This window comes from Magnolia sinica, chromosome 5, assembly GCF_029962835.1.
Source record: "Magnolia sinica isolate HGM2019 chromosome 5, MsV1, whole genome shotgun sequence".
In the NCBI taxonomy this organism is placed as follows: domain Eukaryota; kingdom Viridiplantae; phylum Streptophyta; class Magnoliopsida; order Magnoliales; family Magnoliaceae; genus Magnolia; species Magnolia sinica.
The window spans coordinates 90,943,787-90,971,317 of NC_080577.1; the positions used below are offsets into that span (position 1 = coordinate 90,943,787).

Below are 27,531 nucleotides of genomic sequence, written 5' to 3' on the forward strand. Positions count from 1 at the left end.
AACTTTCAAGGGCCACAAAAGTTTTCGATCAAGCTGAGACTAGTGTTTTCCCTTCTTTAATGTCTATGTTAACTTATGAACAGGTTGGATCTTAAATAAACATTACAAGGGACCTTAGGAAGGTTTTGACGGTAGGTGTCTCTCTCCCTATTGTTTTCTGTGGTGGGGTCCACTCCATCTTTTGATCTGCTTATTCTTTTTCTCATGTCCTAAAATGATCTCTAAAAATGAACGGGCGGTGTGGATACAACAAATACATTAAGGTGGGCCCATAGAACTTGGTGATGTTACTTCAACTTTGCAGTAGCTAATCACTGCATGATCATAGGAGAGTCATTTTTCACGAGGACTTTGTGGCGAATTCCAGCCGTTCCCTTTATCTCACGGCTTATATGGAGGTTCGCATGTAACTTCTTTGCAGTACGGTGCGCCTTTGCAGTACGGTGCGCTCTCTCTCTCTCTCTCTCTCTCTCTCTCTCTCTCTCTCTCTCTCTCTCTCTCTCTCTCTCTATATATATATATATATTATCATCCATTAATGGGAGGTTAGAATGGTTTAATTTATTATCTGATTTCGGTCATCTGACTTATATAAGGTGCAGCCAACAATGGATGATGGATTTTTTAGGGAATAGGATAGAGTTCTCCAATACTTCTTCACCGTTTAAAAATTTGTGGTAACTCTTCAAACATACATGTTAACATTTACAAGGCAATCCAGACCAACCAAATTGCTGACCCAATTGCGGATGGAGAATGACCAACAAATGAAGCTGAGGAGATGATAGTAACCGTTCGATTTTGTCGATGGGATTTTGAGCATTTATTATTCTACTTTTAAGTGTCCATTTGATAGCCACCAATTGCACGGTTAGGATTGCTTGATCTATGTGATTTTGGAGATGTGCTCCATCCGTAATGTTCCTGACAATTTTGATGGAATGGATGCCTGTAAATGAGTGCCACATGTGAGAATATGATTGGCCGCCATTTTCAAAATGGTGGTAAACTATCACAGAAGTCTAGCACAGTTTTCAATCAACATTTTAGCCATTGGATCCAGGATCTTTTCATTGATCCAAGCCGTTTATACTATGGGCCTCATCTTATGCTAACCGTCCATATTCAGAGCAAAAGAGTCAAGTGATAAATGAGTTAAAATATCCAATAAGAGTTTCTAGATTCTATCGCTATCCAACTTGTGCCTCATCATATAAACGATTTGGATCGTTGAAATATCGATCGTGACTTCAGATCTAAAGACTAAAGTCCCCAGATGTCCCATATCGAGATATATTCTACCAAATCTCAGCCATTGAATCACACCGTCCATCAATAGCTTAATGAGAAAAACTTGGATACTCTTGCAGGGTGTGATGGATGATATGTAGGCGCATATATATCATTAAGAAATTTCATACTTGGCATAAAAATAATTTAAATTAAACCGTCCAAATTAGAGGTCCTATTTTAGATGCATCATCAATCACAAATTACATTTATTTGATCAACTAGCTATCAGATTGGTGGACATTTATTGGACGGTTAAAAACAAAAACTATCCACTGATCCTATCTCCACAAGTGTCCAAAAATCAGAGATCAGGATTGTTCAATCAATCTGATTTTAGGATTGTAGCTAAATGACAGCAGGCTTCACAATTTTGACTGTTTAATTTGAGTTAATGTATGCCGCTCTATCAATTTCCATGTGTAACCACTCGTAGCCATTCAAAAACTTGGGCCCCATTATGGTGGGAAAAACTGGCAAAGTACAACGGATGAATCATAACCATCTCATTAGAGGCTACAAAAGATCTAGTTTTGAGGCCATGCAACATTTAATAAAGGGCCCCTTATTTGGATGATTTCATTATATATATATATATATATATATATATATATATATATATATATATATATATATATATATATATATATATATAAACGCAGCATGGAGTGTTCTTCATGCATATGGAGTAGAGCCCTACATAAACCAAGTTAGCTCGGTTGACTTGCCCAATTCAACTAAAAAAAGCTTAATTTGCATCAGCTTGAATTTGGATTCAAGCTGAGTCGAGCTAATTTTTTTAGCTTGAAAAAATTTCAAGCCAAGTCTAAGCTAGATAGAACTCAACTAGACTTGGCGTAGAACTTGACTCGAACTTGACTTGGTTCGAATTGATTCGGCTCGGATTGAGTTCACTTAGTATAAATATTATATATATATATTTATATATTTAAATAAATTATATATTATATATTATTTATATTATAGTATATATAAAAAACTATAAAACCTAAACTTGCACGCAGCCCTTGGCTCAAACTCGAACTCGGTTCAAAAGACCGAGCTCAAGCTCAGCTCGAACTCAGATCAAGCTGGCCCGACTTACTGACCGGGCTGAGCCAAGCTGCCCAGTTAAGCTCAAGGACCAAGTTGAGTCAAGTTTGAACTAGGGTAACCTGTTGGCCAAGTCGAGTTGAGTCGAGCTGGGCCAAGCTGGACTGCCATTTTATTTCAATGTTTTTTTTTTTACCCCTCTTATTTTAATGCTATAGTCAGTGTCACTGTCCACTGACCATGAGAGCTTAGATTGTCGATCTGTATAATCCAATCGTTGGCCTCCACACTCCTAAGGGCTCAATCAGTGCAATTTCGTCACAGCGGACGGCCCAGATTGATGATTTGATGTTGACATGCGGAACAAATGTGAATGGCAATCAAGTGTCAAAATATCATTTCTAAATATCATAATAGCCCCTTTGAATCAGGAACAAGATATGATTATTAATTAGAGCTGGGGTGACGTGGCGTATTACAGAAACTAATGGGCCTTGTTTGGGCTCAGGTGGGCCTTAAATAGAAATTATGGTGGATCTAAGTACGGCTGTCAATGTCTGAGCCAAGTAGAGCTGGGCATCAAGTTGAGTCGGACCAAGTTAGGGCTGATCCAACTCGTTCCGGTTTTGAAATAGACCTCACTTGAACTCGACCCAGTCACGGGTAACAAGTCGGCTCGAGTTAGCACCGAGTCAGGTCGGGTGTGGTGGGTATCTACGGGTTGAAATCACAGCTCAGGACCTATGTGCACCTGCTGGAGTTGCAACTTCTCCATCAACTACATGACATCTCATATCTGAAACATCAAATCTGTTTTTTTTTTTTTCTTAAATGTACGAGTTGGGTTTCGAATTGAGTCAAGTCAATACCGAGTTGGATATCAAGTCGAGTTGAATCAAGTCACTGGGTGACCCAAACTCGAATTGAGTCAAGTCAATACCAAGTCGGATATCAAGTCGAGTTGAATTGAATCACTGGGTGACCCGAACTCGACTCAGTTTGAGTTTAGATTGGACGAAGTCTACTGGATTTGGATCAACTCACCATCTCAGTTTTGGTCGAATTGGGTCTGAACGAATCGAGTCTGCTGAGTAGAGTTGTCTCATGCCCAGCTCTAGTGCCAAGCAAAATCACAATTTTGAATAGCCCCGGCAAGCAGGCCCAGCCAAACAGTTCAAAATCTGAGCCGAAGCCAAGCACAGGCCCAGCCCATTTACAGCCCTAGATTAAACCCACGCCTGGGCTATTGGGCCTAATCCGGGCCATTGGCCTAGACGTTGAACCCCGGCCCCTTGATAGATCTAGACATGATGAGGATGACGATCACCGTCCATGCAACCATGCATAAAGTCATTTTTATTGTTCCTTGCATAAGTTTTTTTGAAATGTTGTTGTCCATCGAACGGCCCTAATACAAGAAGTTATTTTTTTGGAGGTTTTGACACATATCACCCGTGAAATGCTCACATGGGAATCAATTCTCATGGGAACTTGTGAGTGCTTTTTACAGGTGATATGGGCACAAAATCTAAAAAATCCACTAAATGAATCACCTTATTAAACTCCCAAGGCTTAAGAGTTAGCTTGGTCTAAAAATCTAGTGAGCCATAGCAAAGTGAGGGTGAATTCCCCCTCTTGATTTGCCTTTCACTTTGTTATGGCCCACCAAAATTTTGGATCTGGCTAACTTTCGGGCCTTGGGGATTTTGTGAGCTGACTCATCTTGTCAACTATTCGGATTTTATGCTCACATAACGTGTCAAAAGGTGTTCATGAGAATCAATTCCCATGTGAGCATATATCTCCGTACCACCCTCCCCTTTGGCCTAAAGAATAATAACACCCCCCCTCCCCCCAATGAGTTTTTTCCTAAATAAGATCATTAGTTTTCCAAATATGGTAAAAAATTCACCTAGCCATTAATTTTTGGCTGGATACCTATGATTAGATTAGCAAAATTCTTTTTAAAAATGACAATTTATCCCTCCCAAATCTCCAAAGCCAAACCCTATTCCCTAAACTCTTCCTCGTCTTGAAAACTAAATCCAAAATTTCCAAAACTAAAGCTAACAAAAGTTTTATTTTTATTCTTTATGGTTGACAGTAAACTATAATGGCTATGATAGATTCCTTCACGATTTTTCAATGAATGCTTAGTATCGGATGATTTTAGATCAATAATGAAAAATGAAAGGAGTTATTTACAAATATGTAGAGAGAATGGATCACTGACAAGCTGCCTGTGCATTACAAGAGCTATGCAAGCAACTTTCAGTCAAAAAATAAAATGCTGAAATTATTATTATTATTATTTTAATCTGAGTGATTTTTTGTGGCAAAAATCACCTGCTTGAAAGCCTGTAGGTGATTAATTTTCATATGTAGAAGGGAGGATTTACTTGCATTGGTATTGAAGGGAGGGTGTCATATGTAAAAACCCCCATTATTTATTTATTTATTGAGGCCAGTTCCTCTACAAGTCTTCCTAGAATAGGCTTATATTACAAGTCATTCATCTGCCTGAAAAATGTTATTCCTTTGCTTATTCTTAAGCACTATTGCTCATGTGGGGACCACTTTTGTGTGTGCCATTTAACTTACAATATAAGTGAGCCCCACCACGATGATAGAATGCTCCAAAAAACAAGCCTATCAAGTAAGACCTAATAGATGACTTGACCTCGACATGCAGAATACATGTGAATCCTAATCAAGTATCAAACATCATTCTGCCTATCATATCGGCCTCTTTAAGCAGGGATGAGGATATGATTAGGGCCATTGATGGGATGGGCCAACATCAACATTAGCCCACCCATCAAATTTTTGGGTCTGAAATATTTGGACCACCTGGCCCATTGTGGATACAAACAGGTCTCATTTTGGGCTCTTGCAGGTCCACAGCTGGACCCTCTATTTTTTGAGCCAGAAATCAGGTCCAGCCCAGTGGCCTAATGGACAGCTCTAGCAATGACGACGATCATGACCATCTATTCTACCCTGCATGGAGATTGGGCAAATTAATGCTAGTAAATCCTGTTCATTTCTTCATTTCTTTTTAACTATCTAGACATCATGACTACTGTCCTTTGGTGATTATCTGGCCAAATCTGTTTTCATTTAGTAGATTGCTTACTACATAATCGAGACCATATCCATTCATCTGCCGTGTCTGTGATCCAAGCCGTTCATCTGATTAAATACTGCAATGAAGGTGGCTTCCTCAAATGGACAGTTAAAATGCACAAGGAAAAAAAAAAAAAAAAAAAAACCTCTCCCATCTTATTTCTGTTGGTTTCAAGCTGCAACTGGAAAAGAATGAAGAATTGTATGCATGCAAGCTTCATAAAAATGACTAGAACTATATATGCATTTGATTGTTCTTATGGCTAGATCTGTCTTCAAGAAAATAACGAATTATAATTTCGAAGAAGAGCTTAAAAGAGCATGACTGACCAGCTCCCTCCTCAAGATCTTTCCAGCAGCGGATTTGGGTATCAAGTTTATGAAAGCTACTCGGCGTATTTTCTTGTATGGTGCAACCTGTAGCAAGAACAGTAAGACAAATGTAAAGTGAGAACCCATGATTAAGGAATAATTGGAAAATGGCATATGATGTTGGTTTTCTTTTTAGGTATCTTTGGATACACGGAATCCATGCATTCTTGGAAATTGTTTTCCACTAAAAAGACAGTTGGGCTGTTTGGATATGGAGTTTCACAAAGTACTGTTGTAGAGCGGGTCGCGGACAGTTTCATGGCCAAGATGGATCAGAAAACGCCCGGTCGACGACAGAAGTGATCCGGACCATCGGACCTTAGATCGGGCATATCTTGCAATCCGGGATGAGTTATCTGACATAAAATATATGATTTTGGGGTAGAATGAGCTACTTTAGCCAATCAACCCCGCTACGTCGGGTTGCACAGCCCGGAATTGCGAAAAAACCCTTGATTGATGGTCATTTCCCTGTTTTAATTTCGTTTTTACTATAAATAGTAAGTTTTAGTTTGATTATAACTCTTCATCCGTCGGGCTTTAAGAGTTGCGCCCAACGTGAAAAGAGCTTAGAATAATTAGGAGAACGGTTTGGTGAAGCCAAATAGGACACTTACTATTTTTGGCCAAAAACATTGCGCACTAGTAGACATCACGACCGTCTATAAATAGTAAGTTTACTATTTATAGTAAGCCGCGGATTCTAGGAGTTTGAGTTGTAGTTTGATTCTAATTTCTTTCTCATTGCTTGGTACCCTTATTTAAAGGGTTGTGAACTCGTTTTTAAGGATTCATCAATCAATCTCGAATTTATTAGAATTTATTTCTAGTTTCTGCTTTCTTTCTTCGTGGATTTGAGAAGTTTCTGTGAGGAGTCCAGAGAAGTTCCGTGGATTCAGAATAGTTATCCTCTTGAGGAAGACGGTGCTCGACCTCACGTCCTCCCCTGCGTCAGTTTGGTATCAAAGCGAGGTTTCTCTTCGGATTGATGGCTTCTAACGACGGGTCGGGCAACAATCCCATGGGCAGTGCTCCAGGGAATTTACCTTTAACGGCGGCAGCTTTCGAAGTAGCGCAACGAGAGAATCAGCAAGCCATATAAGGGCTGCAGGCTTCCATCGACCGCATAGCAAATCTCGTGGCGGAAAACCTAAGGCAACTTCGTGTTCCTGGTGGCAATCCTCCACCCCCAATTAATCGCCCTGATCGCAGGATAGTACCGGCAATACATCCAAGGGTCATTCCTGAAGAAGGGGGGTCTAGTGAGGAGGAAATTGACGACATAATCTTCCAACACCCCAGATATGGCGGCGATCGAGTAGATCGAACGGATCGAGAATTCAAGATGAGGGTTGATATTCCTAACTTCAATGGCCAACTACACATTGAGGATTTCCTCGATTGGCTTTCTGAAGTTGAACAATTTTTCGACTATATGGACATCCCTGAAGCAAAGAAGGTCAAGCTTGTAGCCTATAAGTTGAAAGGAGGAGCTTCAACTTGGTGGGAACAACTGCAACTCGCGCGAACCAGGCAGATGAAAGCACCAATCCGCACTTGGCAGCAGATGAAGCAGCTACTACGTGCCCGATTCCTCCCTAGCGATTACGATCAGGTATTATTCCAACAATACCAAAATTGTCGACAGGGTAGTCGGTCGATGAGAGAATACGCAGAAGAATTTTACCGCCTAGCGGCGCGTAACGATTTGGTCAATACTGAATCGCAGCAAGTCGCCCGATTCAACAGTGGATTGCGTATGGCTATCCAGGATCAGGTCCAGATGCAGTCCGTCTAGACAATGAATGATGCGATCAAGTTGGCTAATCGGGCAGAAGCGCAACTTGAACGTCCTAGCACATGGACCTATCCTACTGCAAGGATCCCTGTGGCAGGTCTGCCCCAGGGAACTGCACAGCCTAAGGGGAAGGAGCCCGTAGGAGCACGCACTCAACCTCCTACGTTTGAGAACTGAGATCAGGGAAGCGGGCAAGCTAGACCCCAAAGGGGCGTATCGACTGCTGCTGGTCCAAGTAAAATCTCGAACCCCTATGCTCGGCCAAGGCTCGATAACTGTTATCGTTGTGGCCAACCGGGCCACCTATCAAATACTTATCCCTAGCGAAAAGTGGCAAACCTCGCCATCAATGATGATAGTGCTGATAACGCTTATGAAGATCCAGATATTGAAGAACATGAGTATATCACCAAGGACGAGGCAGATGATTCACGTTGGATTCAGCAAGATCACGTCGAGTCGCTCGTTGTGAGGCGACTATTATATGCACTAAGAAAAGAATTGCATCCACAGCGGCATAACATCTTCCGCACTAGGTGTATGGTGAATCGAAAGGTTTGTGACGTGATCATTGACAGTGGGAGCAGCGAGAACATCGTCTCCAAGGTTATGGTGGAAAAATTGCAATTGAAAACGGAGCGTCATCCTTCTCCATATACAATCAGTTGGATCAAGAAGGTCAGCGAAACAAAGGTAATTGAACGGTGCACTATATCCTTTTCAATTGGCAAACGGTATAAGGATGAAGTAGTATGCGATGTGGTTGACATGCAAGCATGTCACATACTACTCGGTCGACCCTGACAATCTGACCGTGACGCCACTCATAAAGGGCGAGATAATATATATATCTTCGTCAAGGACGGCCGGAAGACCATATTGGCCCCTATAGATCCAGAGGGACCACCTGAAACTTCTAAAGTGGAGGGTCGTTTTCTCTTAACCATACGAGACTTCGTGGAAGAATCAAAGGAAACAGGACAGACTTATGCACTAATTGTAAAAGGGGAAGAACTCGAGCCTACCAACATCCCTGAAAGACTAAGGCCCCTGCTACATGAATTCAAAGAAATCTGGCCCGATGACCTTCCCGATGGGTTACACCCCATGCGGGATATCCAACACCATATCGACTTTGTCCCTGGGTCCAGTTTACCTAATCGTCCCCATTATCGAATGAGTCCGAATGAGTGCGAGATTCTGCAGGGACAAGTAGAGGAGTTGATCCGTAAGAGTTTTATTCGAGAGAGCATGAGTCCATGTGCTGTACCAGCTCTATTAACTCCAAAGAAAGATGGGAGTTGGCGCATGTGTGTCAACAGCCGAGCCATCAACAAAATCACCATAAAATACATGTTTCCTATACCATGGTTGGACGACATGCTAGACATGCTAGAGGGTGCAAAAATATTCTCTAAATTGGACCTAAGAAGCGGCTACCATCAGATTCGAATACGGTCGGGTGATGAGTAGAAAACGGTCTTTAAGACTAAGGAAGGATTATACGAATGGATGGTCATGCCCTTCGGTCTTTCGAATGCGCCTAGCACATTTTGAGATTAATGAACCAAGTTCCGAAACCTTTCATTGGGCGGTTCGTTGTGGTTTACTTCGATGATATTTTGATATACAGTCAAGATGAAACCACCCATATAGAACACCTCAAGAAGGTCCTTCAAGTGCTCACTAAAAATAAGTTGTACCTCAATTTAAAAAAATGCAGCTTCATGACTGATAGCCTATTGTTCCTGGGTTTTGTTGTCACATCCACGGGCATTCGGGTGGATGAGAAAAAGGTGAAGGCAATCAGAGAATGACCGGTTCTTACAAATATTCACGAAGTACGAAGTTTTCATAGATTGGCGACATTCTATACTCGGTTCGTGAAAAATTTCAGTACCATTGTGTCACCAATCACAAATTGCATGAAAAAAGGGCAGTTTCAGTGGACTGACGAACCCGATAGGAGCTTTGCTGAAATCAAGCGCAGATTATCCACGACCCCAATTCTTGTACTTCCCAACTTCGACAAACTTTTTGAAGTCGAATGTGATGCCTCATATGTCGGAATTGGGGGAGTTTTGTCTCAAGAAGGTAGGTCGGTAGCCTTATACAGCGAGAAACTTAGCGATGCACGTAAGAAGTGGTCTACATATGAGATCGAGTTATATGCGGTGGTCCAGGCACTGCGGCACTGGCGACATTATTTGATTCAAAGGGAATTCATACTTTACACGGACCATCAAGCTCTCAAATTCATTAATAGTCTAGCTAACATTAACCGTGTGCATGCTATACGGATCTCGTTTTTGCAGGAATTCACGTTCGTACTAAAACATAAGTCAGGGCAACAGAACATAGTAGCTGATGCATTGAGTCGCCGTGCAACTTTGTTAGTCACTATGAGTAATGAGGTTGTTGGGTTCGAGCGCCTCAAAGACATATATACCGATGACGACGACTTTAAGGACGCATGGGTCAGATGCCAAGAAGGTCACCCCGGCGACTTACATATGCAAGACGGGTTCCTTTTCAAGGGAAATCGACTGTGCATCCCAAACAGTTCACTAAGGGAACAGATAATCCAAGAGCTACATGGAGGTGGCCTCAGTGGACACCTTGGGCGAGACAAGATACGAGCTCTTGTGGAAGAACGATATTACTGGCCGCAATTGGTACGTGATGTGGGAAAGACAGTCCAACGTTGTTATATTTGTCAGACCTCTAAGGGGCAATCTCATAATACGGGCCTTTACACTTCGTTACCCGTGCTTAACGGCCCTTGGGAGGATTTATCTATGGACTTCGTGCTTGGTCTCCCACGAACACAACGCGGCATGGATTCGGTGTTCGTGGTAGTAGATCGTTTCTCCAAGATGACGCACTTTATTCCATGCAAGAAGACTCTCGATGCAACACACGTGGCGAATCTATTCTTCAGAGAAATTGTGCGGCTACACGGGGTTCCCAAGACTATTACTTCTGACCGTGACACGAAGTTCATAAGCCACTTTTGACGGACTTTGTGGACTCAATTTGATACACGACTTCAGTTCAGCAGTGCCTACCACCCATAAACTAACGATCAAACTAAGGTTGTAAATCGCACGTTGGGAAACCTCCTTTGATGTATTTCAAGAGAAAAACCGAAGTAGTGGGATTTGGCCTTGTCTCAAGCGGAGTTTGCATTTAACAACATGGTGAACCGCTCGACAGGAAAATCCCCGTTCCAGGTTATCTATGGATGAGTACCTCGCCACACACTAGACTTGGTCCCTCTGCCCAAGCTCCCAGGTATGAGCATTGCAGCAGAATATATGGCTGACAAGATCATGGGCATTCATGCGGAGGTACAAACCAAGCTACATGCCTCAAACGAAAAATACAAGGAACAAGCGGACAAGCATCGGCGACAAAAGGTGTTCGAGGTGGGCGACCAAGTAATGGTTCATCTGCGCAAAGAACGATTTTTGACTGAAACGTACAAGTTGAAGAATAAAAAGATTGGACCGGTACCAATCATCCGAAAGATCAATGACAACGCTTATGTTGTTGATCTTCTAGATGACATGACGATCTCACGGACTTTCAACGTCGCGGACCTGTTCGAGTATCATGAACCAGCGCATGATGAGAACTCGAGGACGAGTTCTTTTGAAGTGGAGGGGACTGATGTAGAGCGGGTCGTGGACAGTTTCATGGCTAAGATGAATCAGAAAAGGCCCGGTCGACGACAGAAGTGATTCGGACCATCGGACCTTAGATCGGGCATATCTTGCAATCCGGGATGAGTTATCTGACGTAAAATATATGATTTTGGGGTAGAACGAGCTACTTTAGCCAACCAACCCCGCTACGCCGGGTTGCGCAGCCCGGAATTGCGAAAAAACCCTTGATCGATGGTCTTACTATAAATAGTAAGTTTTTGTTTGATTATAACTCTTCATCCGTTGGGCTTTAAGAGTTACGCCCAACGTGAAAAGAGCTTAGAATAATTAGGAGAACGGTTTGGTGAAGCCAAATAGGACACTTACTATTTTTGGCTGAAAACCTTGCGCACTAGTAGACATCACGACTGTCTATAAATAGTAAGTTTACTATTTATAGTAAGTCGCGGATTCTAGGAGTTTGAGTTGTAGTTTGATTCTAATTTCTTTCCCATTGCTTGGTACCCTTATTTAAAGGGTTGTGAACTCTTTTTTAAGGATTCATCAATCAATTTCGAATTTATTAGAATTTATTTCTATTTTCTACTTTCTTTCCTCATGGATTCGAGAAGTCTCTGTGAGGAGTCCAGAGAAGTTCCGTGGATTCGGAATAGTTATCCCCTTGAGGAAGACGGTGCTCGACCTCACGTCCTCCCCTGCGTCAAGTACTCATTACACTTTATCCACAGGATTTAAGGCACAAGAAATTAAGTGAATGCCGTCTAATGAGTATGTGAATTCCACTGGCTGTCTAAATAGGACCCTAAATATGGAATTCCTTTTTGACAGTGTTCATGGAAGTAATCATTGGATAATTATTATTTTTAATATTTTTACATTGGATTCCTCGTATCCAAACATGCCCTTAAATGTTTTGAAATGGTTAATGAATCATTTCACATCTATGGGTTACAATTGAAAAAAAAAAAAGGAAAAAGGGAAAGAGATGATAGATGCATTTGGATGCACTCTTCATGAACATCCACACCATTAGTATGGCAGAATGGGTGCATGTCCAAACACCCAAGCATTATGCACCTGGCCAGCAGCGGTGTGGGAACAGCATTAGGTGTGGGTCATAATGCCCAGGTTTCCCATGTCAAGACAGACTGAGACTCCTGCTGATATCTTGGCCATCTTCTAACATATATCATCATTAGAATTCAAGACCTCGTGTTAACAATTTACTATAAGGGGCTGTTTTGGGTGAGGGATTTGGGGCTGGGATATGACAAATCCACGGATTTCAAATCTCACTTGTTTATCTTTTATTGGGATTTGCCAAATCCATGGATTTTCCAAATCCATACCTCCAAAATTCCATGGATGGCAAATCCTCAAAACAGGCAACTCTTTTAAAAGCAAAAAAGTCTCTCCTAATCCATGGATTTGTAGTTTGATTCTTAAAAGATAGACTTTGGAATTTGCCAAATCCAATCCAATGTAAATATGTGAATTTGACAGGTTCATGGATTTACCAAATTCATTTTCTCATTCGTTGATCCCAAAAAGGCCTGAGATTATATAATATGGCAGAGAACCTACAGGGGTTTGTGTGAGTTGATTTCAAACAGGCCTAAAAGAATTATATAATAGGGCAAAGAGCCTATAGTGGTATGTGCAAGCTAACAATTTGGTGACAAGCATGTTTTAAGTTACATCGTAAATGATAATGATTAAAGAAACAGGGTTTCGAGGCAAGGTGAAAATAGTTGAGATGATGCTGAGAGTCATCACTAACTCCCAACACATGAACAGGAAGAGCCTGGCCAGTGAGATTACCCTTGCATGTTTAGGATCCATGTGTTTGATTTCAATTAGTAGTTTGTCCTACAAACAACTAGTTGGTGAATAGTTCATGCAACCAGTTGCGTGTGGGGCCCGCTGTGGTAAATGGCATCCAACCTGCACCACCACGAAGATAAGAGACCCCAAACATAGGCCGATCCAGCAATCGGGTGAGCCACATGGTCCATTGTCTTGTATTGTGGACCGGCCTAATGTTGGGGCATACCACTTTCATGGTGAGGTGACCTTGCTGGACAGGTTGGACACAATGCATGCACCATAATGGTCCCTACACAGAATTAGTTGCTTGAACTTTTCATCTACAAGACTACAACTATTTGTGTAGAACTTCAGGATATGTTGAAAGAGACATGATTACACTTAGAATTCAAAAAATACACAATAAGCAAATATGCTTAACTTTCCTTTGTATATGACCCTAAACTATGTATTGTTTGATTCAATTATATCTACAAAGAGACAATTCATAAATCATAAAATGTAAGTATAAAAACAGATTCCCGCAAATATATTTAAGAGAAAATGGACTTTTGTGGGAGTTTTGCGAGAATTTTTTTCTTGGATTTCGAATAAGGAAATGTATCGCAATGTATCGCCAATATATACATATCGCAATGTATGTATCAATGACACATGGGAATTTTATGAAAGTTTTTTGGCAAAATATCTTAATGTATCAATGCATCGGGATATATCAGCTTTACATTGAGATATTTTGTACGATACACGGGTATTTAATAATTCTCCTTGTATATTGTATCGGCCATGTGATATCTTTCACTAATTGCATGTAAGACATTCTCATATATATGATTAACAACACAAGGCTCTTTGAGGCTGTTAATTGGGATGCGAGCCTCTGCCATCACTGATTCCAAGATCCCGCATAAAGGAGGATGGCTATTGTCTTTTGGGGAAACAATAGTAAAATTTCTTCTAAATCTACCAATTAAAAAACAACTCCAAATTGTTGGGAGAAAGGCTAAGATGATGAAGAATGCTGATTTAGGGGCGAGTTTGGATGCACCATCAAATTGAACTGCAATTGCTAGTCTAGTAAAGTGGAAAGAGAGAGCCTTTGATATTCTGGCAATGTGATCGATGGGACGTAGGCACTTAGAAATTACTCAGAATTGCATACTGTCCAAATTATGGGTCCCAGTTTGGATGTAACATCAACCACAATTTGTGCTTATTTTGAAAATCTGATAATTGGATTGGCAGACATTATTGGAAGTTAAAAATGAAAAATATTCCATGGTCTTGTTTCAACAAATGAATGTTGACAAACCAGAGGTTAGGCTATTCAACCAATTTGATTTTTGGGACTGTAACTAGGCAACAATGGTCTTCACAATCTAGGTGGTTTAATTTGAATCAGTGTATGCCACCTATACAATTTATGGGTGCATACATATCAAGCATCATACTCTGCCAGAGTATCAAATAACCCCCCAAAGTTGAAATAACTTGTTTCCTTAGATTCATATCAAGTGTTTGGACACAAAAATCACAATGGCGCTACTTTTCAAGTTAGACTTGAAAGTAACGCAACTGTGATTTGAGGCCCATTTCATTATAAATACTAGTAATCATCAATATTTTTTGTCATTTCTTCTTGATTCTACTGAATGTTTGCAATTCAATTAACTTGCGCATCCAAATAGGGATGCATGTTTAAAGTCTGTCATTGACAAGTTGCGCATATCAGTCGACAAGGGATGGTATACATTCAGTTATTTCCATATACCCCAGAATGCCGAATAATACCCACCTACACTCTTTATCTCCTTATTGAAGCGCAAGTATGTTTCGAAGCAACTCGCATATACGAGTCAAATTCTTCTCACCTGAATACTCCTCTTTAAAAAACAAAGAAAAAAGAAGAAGAAAGAAAGATAACATTTGAACTGATATGTGGTTCCATGCCATTCCATAAAAAAGCAATAATCTTAGCATATTTTGGCACCCAATCTTCATAATCTTTGAGCTTTCATTAGGCTTGGGAGACTTAGATACTTTAATTTCCTTCTTCCTATAAGAGATACTTTACGCACGTGGCCTATTATAAATAATTCTCACCATTAAGCCTAGTCAATATAATTCGAGGTTTCATGGATTCAAATTAAGGCAGAAGACCACCCTTGGCATCATTCTTTACATCCATATTCAAGGAAAAGAAGGGATCAAACATTTAGGGAAGAAGTTGAACTCACCAAACACTTGCTTTAAAACCACAGATAAATGATTACCCCCACACACGTACAGACCAATCGATGATGAATTCGAGGAACCCCTCACTTTCATTCATGATCTCTACACCCCCACTTGATCTTCAAATTTGACCATAGATGCATAGTGGCCCACTCTAAACCACCAAAAATGTTTATATTTGAAAGCTGGCTTCAGACACACTCACGTGGCACAACTACACAACCCCCAAATGACTTTGGACTTCACCTTGTGGAAAAGAAAATTGAAGAGAAAGAAAGTGAAAGAAAAGGGGAAGGAACGTGATACTGGATCTTTTACCGCTTTGATACCATGTTTCTTGAGTTATTGAGAAAGAGAGAGAATATGAGAAGAAACAAGAGAAACGACATGGCTTAGAAGGTGGTGATGCCCCTAGCATCTCTTATTATCATTAAGGCTTTCATGATATATGTGAAAGTACAAAAATACCCCCATGCTTAAGTTAGTCCATAATGAAAGCTCTAGATGCTAACCCATCAACTTAGGACTAAACAAAATGAATAATGAAATGAAACAATAGAAACCTTAATGTTCCTGTGAAGTGCGCCACACATGCGATCATCACCATCCATCACGGAACATCAATAGATATAAATTGAGAAAGATCATTGAACTAAGAGTACCTGTTTTGCAATGAAATCCATGACTTGTTTTTCAGTGAGGATGCTGCCAGGTTTTCTCACCACATATGCCATGGGTATCTGCCCTGCCTCTTCATCAGGGTACCTGTCACCTCATAATGAAGACAAGTGAGAAAAGGAAAGAATGTATAAGCTGACGTGAACTTGCATTTTCTGAGCAATGAAGAAAATGTTGTAGATTTGACAATAAAAGGTATTATTACCAAGATCTCAATTGAGAGATCTTTGTAAAACATCAACTTAACTTTATCATATACACCTTACGGGTTAGAGCATGATTGGATTCAGGTAAAGTTGTGTTGCGACCAGCAATCCATGGCATGCTGTCATGGCTGGTTGGTCATGGACATGTTGTTGCTGACTAGTCGTTCCATCTGTTATTCGTCAAAAGCCATGGATCATGGACTAGATGGATCAACAAGTGGGGAACTAAAGATTGGTTGGTGGCACATCCACACATTCACATTAACACATATGTAACATTTTTTAGTGCTTGAAGACTATGGTTGCACATACACACATGTGGGATGCTTGAACTTGGACGGTCGTATGCATGGCAAATTGAAACATGTCATGGATGTGCATGGATAAGTATGATCCTCACGTGCACCAAAATTACAAAGTGTCAATGACGAGTAGTTCCACCTCTTACCAGATAAACCCAATCCATAGTCCAACGTGCATTGTTCCCATGCAGAAGGGGGTTAACAAACCATGTACATGTACAGCTGTCTATGACTACTAGTCGAGAAACAAGCTTGCCCAAATGCAAACAGCTCCCTAGCCTTTGATTACATGATGGGGCTTCCAAGCTCATTGTAATTGGCAATGCTAGAATAGCCAACCGAGGGGCCATGCATGTAGAATCATAGACACTAGTTTTTAACCACGAAGGGCAGGAAGAGTACTAAAACCAGTGCAGAGATTGAGCCTGTTACTAAAAATCGATGGTATCCAAGTTCACAAACTTGAGGTTGCAGGTCCAACCCAAGCTGAGCTAGCCACAAGATAAACACAAGGAAAATTCTCACTTACCAAAATGACCAAAAAGTATATTTTGATGAGACAAAAACACTTGTACAGGCAACACATTATGGAAATTTCCAATGGACTTTGTTGCATTTGAATCAGAATAATAGAAAAGAAACAATTAAGGACGTATTTGAAATGTCCAATTCCTCATGCATGCTTAATCTAGGTTTATGGTAGGTCTATGGAAATGGCAGAGAGATTTCCCTTGAGGAATCCAATTTCCCCGTAGTGCACCAAGAAAAATACACTTTATGGATCACTTGAAGCATTTGATGGGTAATTCTCATAATAGCACACCCAAATTTGGAATTACTCCATCCATGCTACCTCCATATCAGGGAAATACTCATATAAAGATTTTGCCAACTTCCCTATCTGGGTTTGAAGACCACTCTTACCATTGGATAGGGAATCCTTTGGATTTGTATCATTTTGAGAAAGATTGCATGAAATAATCAGGTCAGTTGTGAACTAGTTTGTTAGATATCGATCTCAAAACAGATCTCAATGCATGTTCTCAAAGAAAAACTCAAAAAATAAAAATAAAAAAAATCAAGCTCATGGATCAGACATGCCAATATCAGATACATACGGAATCACAGCAGCATCAGCGATCGCTGGATGGGATTGAAGCAATTGCTCCAGTTCAGCAGGAGCAACCTGCAACCAAGTCCCAACTCAATTAGACAAATTGAAAAGGCAAAGTGACTATTGCCACAAGCGCAAGTTTCGACAAAATAGCTTAGTTACCTGATATGCCTTGAACTTTATCAGTTCCTTTAACCTGTCAATGATATAGAGAAACCCTTCATTGTCTATGTAACAGAGATCACCTGTCTTTAACCAGCCTTCAGAATCTAATGTGGAGGCAGTCGCCTCATCATCATCTACATAACCTGCAAAAACATCACCAACAATCCATTCATCAACTGAGAAATAAAGTAGCAGTTTATCTATAGGAGGAATTAGAAACTTTCAATCAAGTTTCCAACACTATCTGTCAGTGATTGGAATCTCAAGCCGCAGAGATTTTGCAGGAAAGTACGTACCATTATATTCTTATAGATGACCTCATGTTTGTTATCTTGTCAATTACAAACAAATAAGAAAAAAAAGAATTTCATAACACTCGATTTTACTAGTATTATTGCAGTGGTGGTTTCAAAATCCATCAATTTCAAGGTCATGGCCGAGAAGGCAACAAAATCTCTTTTTACTGATACACATAGGTTGCACATGGTCCTCATCAGCATTAATTTTATTTTATTTTTAAAAAAAAATAAAATAAAATAAAAAAAAAATAAATTCTGCCACCATTTAAAGACCATACCATGTCAAGCATGGAAGAATGCTCCATAGGTGCAGTGCACGATCACGACAATGGTGATCAAGGCATGATCAGTGGGTAGTATTTTGAGTTAATTTCATGTTTAACTAAATAGTAGAAGGTGAAAGTCTGCAACCATTAACCAAAAACCAGAAGTACTCCCAAATTCAATATATTTGAACAGAATAAAATGACGAAATACAAAACCTGCCTTAGTTTAGGGTGTATTTAGTTGCATCAAATATCATGAAATTTCCTGATTAATAAGTCTAATTTGGCGCAACCAATCTCACCCTTGAATGCAATAGTGCCAAGAAATAAAGGAAGAAATATGCTGCTAGTAGAAAAAGTATAGAGTAAAAAAAAAAAAAACAGTTCATGTTGAAGAGAGGTGGAACATAAGGGTCTCAAAGCATGAACGGAAGGAAAATATAAGGAATGAATAAAGTGGGGAGTGCAACAGATACACAGGAAATTGCTACTGCGTAGTTGTGAGACTGAGAAATGGATGTGAGAAGCGATGCGAGAAACAGAAGGAAGATGTCTCATTTTGAAACATTTTTCGTTGTAGCTACACAAATGCTGAAAGGAATGTGAGAAGCAGTTTTCCTAATTCCTAGTAACCATGGATTGTACACTGCTACCAGTGAAATGCAATACCAATGAATAGAAAACAGTATCATAACAATATAACAACTGAAACGAACAGTTATACTTGTACATCACTAAAAAGGCCATAATAGAGCATTTACATGATTGTGATAATGCATGAAAGAATAGCAACATTTATAACTAGAACACGACTTCAATGCACAGTGTATCAGTTGCCGATCCATGTCCTATTATCTGCCATTAAAATACGGTGGGCAGAACCTCACAAGCATTTCAAAATATGCCAGTTTTCAGACACTCATTCTAACATGCGGATTTGGATTCCCAACCACCATTATTTGAAGGCAGGAGATACGTGCACGTGGACCCTTGGGGCCCCTCGTTGTTATTATTATTATTATGATTATTATTACGAGAAATACTTATTGTTTTTTATGTCTTAAATCTTGTCAGAAACAAGGCTTGTCGATGCCATCGACAGACTGTTCGATGCCACCTTTGATGGCATCGAACTGTGCTCAATTTCATATAGAATTTTCAGATTTTCTCCAGTTAGTCATTGGACTATCAGGGTGTTTTTTGATACCATCAGAGGGTGTTCAATGACATCGAAGGAGATGTTCGATGCTATCAAACATAACTCGATGCAATCGAGAATTTCTGGAAAATCATGTTTTGTCTCTGGACCGTTGAGGTGTTATTTCGTTGTCAGCGATGTGTCTTCAATGCCATCTAAGGATTAGTTTCGACGACATTGAAGACTGTTCGATATCATCGACAAATTCCGCACAGATTTTTGCAGAGTTGCGATTTTGCAGGATTTGTTTCCGATTTCGTTTGGGATTCTTCCATAGGCTATAGAGGTGGGCATCAAGTTGAGTCGGATTGGATTGGGTCCAACTTGACCCAGTCCGAAACTTTCAATGCATTGACTCGAACTCGATCCGATCCGGGATCGAGTCCGGGTCCTCTGACTCGATCCATTCCGTTACACTACTGGCCTGACCCAAACTGAGTCCGGCTTGGTCAGGGAAACCGAGTCGGATCGGGTTGGGTACAGTTCGGATCGAATATTTTGTTTTTTTTTTTAAAAAAAAAAATTAAAAATAATAATAATAATAAATATGATTTTCACTGTTAAAAAAATCGTATGGCCCACCATAACGTTTATTTTCCATCCAATCTATTAATAAGGTCACAACTACATGGATGAAGAGGAAAAACAAATTTCATATTGATCCAAAACTTTTGTGACACCTAAAAGAGTTTCAATGGTAGGCGTTCAACCCCCCGCTGCTTTTTAAGCAGTGTGGTCCACTTGATCTTTAGATCTGTTTTATTTTTTGGCTCAAGCCTTAAGACGAGCCTGCCAAATGGATGGACGGTTTGGATATAACACATACCTCATGGTGGGACCCACAGAACTTGCTGACGTCAACACGCCTGGTGCGTGGTACACTTGCCAATCCGCTTCACGTACAAAAGACGGGTTACCTTCTCATTAAAACACTCATAATCATTTTTTGGGCCCACCGAGGTGTGGTTCACAAATCCAGACCATCCATTATGTGTGTCCCACTTGGATGAGGGGTCAGACCAAGTTTCAAATGTATCTAAATTTTAGGTGGGCCCCACCAAGTGCTTTTATATGTTTTAGGAATGTCTTCACGTGATTTTAGATGGTATGGCCCACCTAAGTTCCGTATACGACTGATTTTTGGGATATCCCATAATTTAAAGGGGACCCATCAAATGCACGGTGTTGATGTTCGACACGCATCACAGTGGGGCCCACACAGCTCGACCTCATGGGAAATTTCATGAGCTCGACCGCATAGAACCATTTCCCTGGTTTCTTTCTTATCTCCTGTTAAAGCTTAGTGCTCGATGCACCTTGAGCCACGAGCTGAGAGGACAGATTGGCTACTCCCCCTGCCACCATCCAATGGCTGGTGGTTGGTGTTGTGGACACCACCATGATGTATTTATTTCATTCATCCAGTCCATATATTTTTTTAGATCATTTTATGGTATTAAACCAAAAATGAGGTATATCCCAATCTCAAGTGGACAACATTACAGGAAACAATGTTGAATGAACATTGTGCGGATCGGATCGGTTTAGATTGGCCATTGATCCGAACTTGACTCGATGCATGGTCAGATTTGAATAGGCCTACTCAATCCAACCCGATCCTGGCCTTCGGTTCGGATCGAGTCGAATTCTGTCCAGCTCTAATAGGTTATATATATGGTTGTAAACGGGATAAGGAGGTATTCCAAGGGTTTTCTAATTGTTCTAGGGTTTCAAGGGTGTAGCAATAGTGAGATTCGAAGTTGTTCGAATCAGGTAAGCTCCCTTCCTTTGTAATTTCTACTTTCATAGTGATCATCTGTCGCTTTGTGCCGTGGCTTTTTCCCGCAGGTGTTTTTCCACGTTAAAATCTTTGTGCTCTTTGTGTTTGCTTAGTGCGATTGTATTACTTCTTTTTTTATTCTACTCCGTGTGCTTCTGCGGTCCCCCAATAGAACTTTGATGCACCGGCAGTGTGCTGAATGATATGTAGACACTTAAAAGTTACTTAGAAATTGCATACATTGCATTGAAGTAAATTCAAATCAAACTGTCCATGGACCAGATGTTGGAATTGTTCCACCAATATTATATTGGGCTGAAACTTAACCACAGTTGGTTCCAAAATTGAGTAAGTTTAACTTGAGTTAATGTTTTACAAGTGTACAATTTCAAAGTGCCTGTGTATCAAGTGTCACACTCTACTAGAGTATCAAATAACTGGCCTTATTATTTACCTTTCATGATTGTTGGTCCACGTAACCACAGCTCGCCTTGTTGGCCAGGAGACAACGCCTCACCAGTTGTACGATCAACTATCTTAGCTTCTATGTTCTCAGAAAGACGCCCCACAGACCCATAGCGCTGGCACTCTTCCGGCCCCAAAGTCCTTGTTACTCCACCCGATGACTCAGTCAAACCATACCCCTAAAATGCAAAAATTAAAAAGAAGATCACTAACTACGAGCATCTGCGGTTGTTTCATAATTCGGACGGTTTAATTCGAGTTACTTTGTGCCACATGTATAAAAACAAGTGCATGCGTATCATCCAACATACTCCGCAGAGTATCAAATAACTATCCTTTTCATCTACCTCGACTTGTCCTGGAGTCTTTCAACCACACTTGTATCTTGGTATTTATTTATCAGTGGCTACATTTAATTTCTACGGTGTGGTCCATCTGATTAGTGAATGGAGCTGATTTTTTAAAAATGTAATCCTCATGGTGGGGCCAACCTATGAGAAGGGTTGGATGTCGAACATACAATTCCCCTTCTGGCGCTGATATTGTGAACGTGAGCGAGCGAGAACTCGCCTCTCACACAGACACAAGTGCAGGGGACAAGACACTCATCAGATGTAATCCAACGGCTAGATGTGCTTTCATCAAAATATTGGGCAGGCCTGATCATCATGTAAGACTCACGAGCAGCTCGTTCATCAAATGTGTTGGACAGGCTCGTTCATCAGGTGGTCCCACGATGGATGTTCGTCAGCTCAAAAAGGCCGGTCCACGAATAGAAAAGGATTTAGGATTTTTATTTTTATTTTTTTTTCCCATATAACCGCCTGTATTATATGCTATTTTTCGGAAAAGCTTATTTTAAAAATATTTAAAAAGAAAATAGTTTCCGAATGTGGAGAAAAAACATTTCTCACAAACACCATGGAGGCCCACTTAGCTTCGGTCCCTACAGGGCTGACAGGGGAAACGGATTGCGTAGTAACTCAGAACGCTAAGCGTACTGAGTAAACTCTGTGGGGTTCACCGTGACTTGTATATTTTATCCACTCCTTTCATCCATTTTACCATATAATTTTAGGACTTAAATTCAAAAATGAAGTATATCCAAAGCTCAAATGGACCACACCACTGGAAACATTGTGAATTGAACGTTTACCGTTGAAAATTTCTTAACGGCCACTAAAGTTTTGGATCAATATTATAAAAAAAAATTTCTTTTCATCCATATTTTGTTGATCTTATTAACAGGTTGGATGACAAAAATACATAACTGTGGGGCCTGGCAAGGTTTCAACTGTGGAAATCATTATTCCCACTGTTTTATGTGGTATGGTCCACTTGAGATTTTTATTTGCTTTAATTTTGGTATCAACCCCTTAAATGAGCTGGAAAACGGATGGCCTGTGTGGATTAACCACGTAAATTCACGGTGGGCCCAGCAGAGTTTACTCAGTACGATAAGAACGTACTGAGTAACTCAGTACGCAATCCCATTTCGCTGACAGGCCTCTCTCTGGTGGACGCAGATTAGCTGCTGACCCGACAGTAGCTAGCCAAGCTACTGGAGTGACGTCACCACATTTTTTGGGCCCCACCATGATGTATGTGTTGTATCTATACCATCCATCCGATTGCAGAGATCATTTTATGCCATGAGCCAAAGACTAAGGCAGATCCGAAGTTCAAGTCGATCCCACTACAGAAAACAGTGGGGACAATGATTCCCACCGTTAAAACCTTACTAAGGCCACCATGATGTTTATTTGAGACATGGAATAAGAGAAAAAAAACAAATATCAGTTTGATCGAAAACTTCTGTGGCCCAAACAATTTTTAATGGTATGCGTTCAATCCCCACTGTTTTCTACGGTGGCGTTCACTTAATTCCTCCAAATGAATGGAGGGTGTGAATACAACACATAAATCATGGTAGGCCCACAGAACGTGATGACATCACTTCAGTAGCAGTACTATACCGGGGAGTTCAGTAGCTACTCCGCGTCCCTCTGTCGTTCCATGTTAAATTAGGGTTGTCAAGGGCTAAGCTGGCTGGAAAAGCTCGCTCGGCTCGAATGTATATATATATAGAAAAGGTTCTATGCGGTCGAGCTGTGTGGGCCCATCGTGATGCGTGTCGACCATCTACCCCATCAGTCAGATGCACCATTCCATGGTGGGCCGGGGTTTAAAAAACAAGTCAATCCGCGACTTGTGTGGGCCACACCACATACAAAACTGGAGAGGGGTTATCCTCCATTAAAACATTCATAATCATTTGTTGGGCCAACCGAGATGTGGTTCACAAATCCAGCCCATTTATTATGTGTGTCCCATTTGGATGACGGGTCAAACCAAGTTTTCAGATGCATTCAAATTCTAGGTGGGCTCCACCAAGTACTTTTATATGTTTTAGGCATGTCTTCACATGATTTTAGATGGTATGTCCCACATAAGTTCAGTATATGGCTGATTTTTGAGATATCCTATAATTTAAAGGGGACCCATCAAATGCACGGTGTTGATGGGGCCCATGCAGCTCGACCTCATGTGAAGTTCCCATGAGCTCGACTGCATAGAACCTTTTCCCATATATATATATATATATATATATATATATATATATATATATATATATATATATATATATATATATAGCTTTATTTAATGTTTTATATATATTATTAATTAAATATTTGATTTGAGAGTTGGGTCGGGTGTGTGTTGGGTTAGTTGGGTCGGGCAGCTAGGTTGGGTTGGGTGGGTGGCTAGGTTGATCGAATGTGGGTTGAGTCGGGTGCAAGTTGGGTTGGGTTGGGTCGGGTCGGGTCGGGTCGGGTCGGGAGCATGCTGGACTCAACTTGAGGTAAGCTTGCCTCGACTACATCCACTAGCTTGCCTCGAGCTTGACTCAAAAGGTTTGGCAAACAAGCCAAGCTCCAATGGTAAGCTCGAGGCTAGGCTCGAGCTCGAGAAGAGCACGGACAAGTGAAGCCAATCTTAGCCCACTTCGACTCGACTTGGCTCGATGTACAGCCTAATGTTAAATGGAGGACAATTTTGACTCTTGATACTGTATATCACGTAATGCGTCCCGATAACTAATGGTAGAAACCTTAAGCAGTTTGCTTGAATTATTTTGAAAGCAGCAGTCCCTTCAGAGAAATAGCTTAAAAGGAAGACGGCTCTGTGAAGAAAAAAAAAAACCAATAGAAAAATATAACGAAAGATTTTGATAGCCAACGTCCATGTGTGGCCCACCTGAAGAGTGGAGCAGGCTGATCCTTAGGACACACGAATCATTGAAACTACCTGATGAACGTTGGTGGGAATTTATTTCATTTGCACGTGCCCATGAACATTTATGCGCTTCACTCATCAGGTCGTGATGGTGAGTGGGACAGGGACGCATATTACTGTTGTAGGAAATCCAAGTAACAAAAAGCTCTCCGGGGCCATCACGATGTTGGACATACGTGACATCCACTCCTAAAATTATTTGTGTCAGATCCTGTTAGATTGTTAGCCCAAGAAACTGGCTGACAAAGACATATATCACATACATCATAGTGGGCCACGCTTTCACGAGGAAGATCAAAGGTTCAAAAGAAAATCACAAGGATAGTATTATTCACCGTTCACCTTTTACAAGCCTCATTAATGGGGAAGCGGATTGCCTACTGAGTAAACTTTGTGGAGCCCACTGTGATTTATGTCTTTTATCCGTGTAAACCATATGTTTTTCCAGCTCATTTTAGTAAATGATGAGTGAACCACACCACATAAAACCGTGTGAATTGAAAACACTTACAATTGGGAAGCTTCTGGGTGATGACATTAGTTTTGAATAAGCTGATATTCGTGTTTTCCCTTCATCCACCTCTATGTGAATTTTTTAACAGGTTACATAATAAATAAAAATCACAGTGGGCCCTAGGAAGATTTCAACGGTAGACATCATTATTTGATATGATTCAATTTTGGTACCATGCCCTGAAATAATATGTACAAACGGATGAATAGCGTGGATGAGACACATGCATCCATGGTGGGCCCTACAAAGTTTACTTAATATGCAATCTACTTCACATTAGTGGACCAGCCGAGCGTATGCTTAGGTTATGCAACGCACAGCCAAATCTAGAGATGTACACAAACCAAGCCAGCTCGAAAGCTCAACTCAAATTGGTTTGAAAAAGCTTGGGTTGGATTGGTTCGGGTGAAGTAACCAAACTAAGCTTCGGAGTCAAGCTTGTTTAAAAAGACAAACCAAGTTTAGACCAGGGTAGTACCGGCTCAGCTTAACTTGAAGCTTGGCTTGATTCAGCTCAGTTTAATTTAACTCATAGATTATATGGTAGTAGTGATATTTTTGTATTAAAAAAAATTCATATTATATAAATTATTTATTTAAAAAAAAAAAAAAAAAAAAAAAACCTAGTTCACCTTGTTCAAATGTGGATCAGTTTAGCTCACCTCGGGATATTTGGACCAAACCAAACTAAGCTAGAGCTTATATATCCTACACCTAACCAATCTCAAACAGTAGGGTAGACTCCAAGCTTGGCTCTTGTAAAGGTTGAACACGGAGTGTTACCTTTACACGGAGTGTTACTTAAACCAACTAAACCAAACTTGGGTCAAACTTAGATCGACTCGGCTCGAGGATAGCTCTAATTTATGTTGGAATATTTGGTTAAATTAAATAGATTATTAAAAAATCGAAAACCAAAAAGAAAATAAAATTTGAGAAAGAAGACTTATTGAATTGAATCGAGGCGTGACGTGAGTCACTCGGCTTGAAATCGAATTTGCTCTCCTTAGACAATGTCCCATGTGCAACAGGTTTCCAGAGCAATCGACCTCCAAGATACAACGACTATGACCCGGTACCAGCGGTGCACTCACTATACATGGGCTCGAACCACTTATAGTTTTACCCGAAAGTGCTGAGTTAACTCAGCGATAAACTCAGCAACAACAAAACTTATAAACCAGAAGCTTAGCTCTTGTAAAGGTTGAACATGAAGTGTTACTTAAACCAGCTAAACCAAACTTGGGTCAAACTTAGATCGACTCGGCTCGAGGATAGCTCTAATTTATGTTGGAATATTTGGTTAAATTAAATAGATTATTAAAAAATCAAAAACCAAAAAGAAAATAAATTTTGAGAAAGAAAACTTATTGAATTGAATCGAGGCGTGACGTGAGTCACTCGGCTTGAAATCGAATTTGCTCTCCTTAGACAATGTCCCAAGTGCAACAGGTTTCCAGAGCAATCGACCTCCAAGATACAACGACTATGACCTGGTACCAACGGTGCACTCACTATATATGGGCTCGAACCACTTATAATTTAACCCGAAAGTGCTAAGTTAACTCAGCGATAAACTCAGCAACAACAAAACTTATAAACCAGAAGATAGAGAGAGTTTTAAGAAGAAAAAAAAATTTTCATACTTTTGAAACTGGAACGGAAGTCCTTATATAGACTCCGAAGTAATGCATTAAGCAACATTTTAAAAAGGTTAGGTTCGTTGGTTTAAACCCAATAGGTGCGACCAACAATCACATCTATCTGGTTTAAAACGAAAAGGCGCAAGTGTGAGTACATTCTCTCAAAAAAAGTCCTGCGAGTACCTATATACACACACACACGAGTACACCCGCACACGCAAACGGACTCATACTC

General features: G+C 40.5%; 1 protein-coding gene across 3 annotated transcripts in view; it reads right to left on the bottom strand.

Annotated features, from left to right (window-relative positions):
- Positions 1-5,439: 5,439 nt before the first annotated feature.
- Positions 5,440-27,531, bottom strand: part of LOC131246293 (4-coumarate--CoA ligase-like 9) — a 28,378-nt gene continuing 6,286 nt past the window's right edge. Inside the window, exons 2-7 of one of the 3 annotated variants that reach the window (XM_058246252.1) lie at positions 21,832-22,021; positions 17,832-17,977; positions 17,674-17,741; positions 16,032-16,134; positions 12,385-12,483; positions 5,780-5,886 (exon numbers count right to left, since the gene is read on the bottom strand). In XM_058246252.1, the coding sequence (XP_058102235.1) occupies positions 12,412-12,483; positions 16,032-16,134; positions 17,674-17,741; positions 17,832-17,977; positions 21,832-22,021 (579 nt within the window). In that variant the 3' untranslated portion in view covers positions 5,780-5,886; positions 12,385-12,411. Of the gene's footprint in view, positions 5,887-12,384; positions 12,484-14,929; positions 15,018-16,031; positions 16,135-17,673; positions 17,742-17,831; positions 17,978-21,831; positions 22,022-27,531 lie in introns of all 3 variants that reach the window. The other 2 variants (XR_009171293.1, XM_058246251.1) reach the window with 2 other exon arrangements.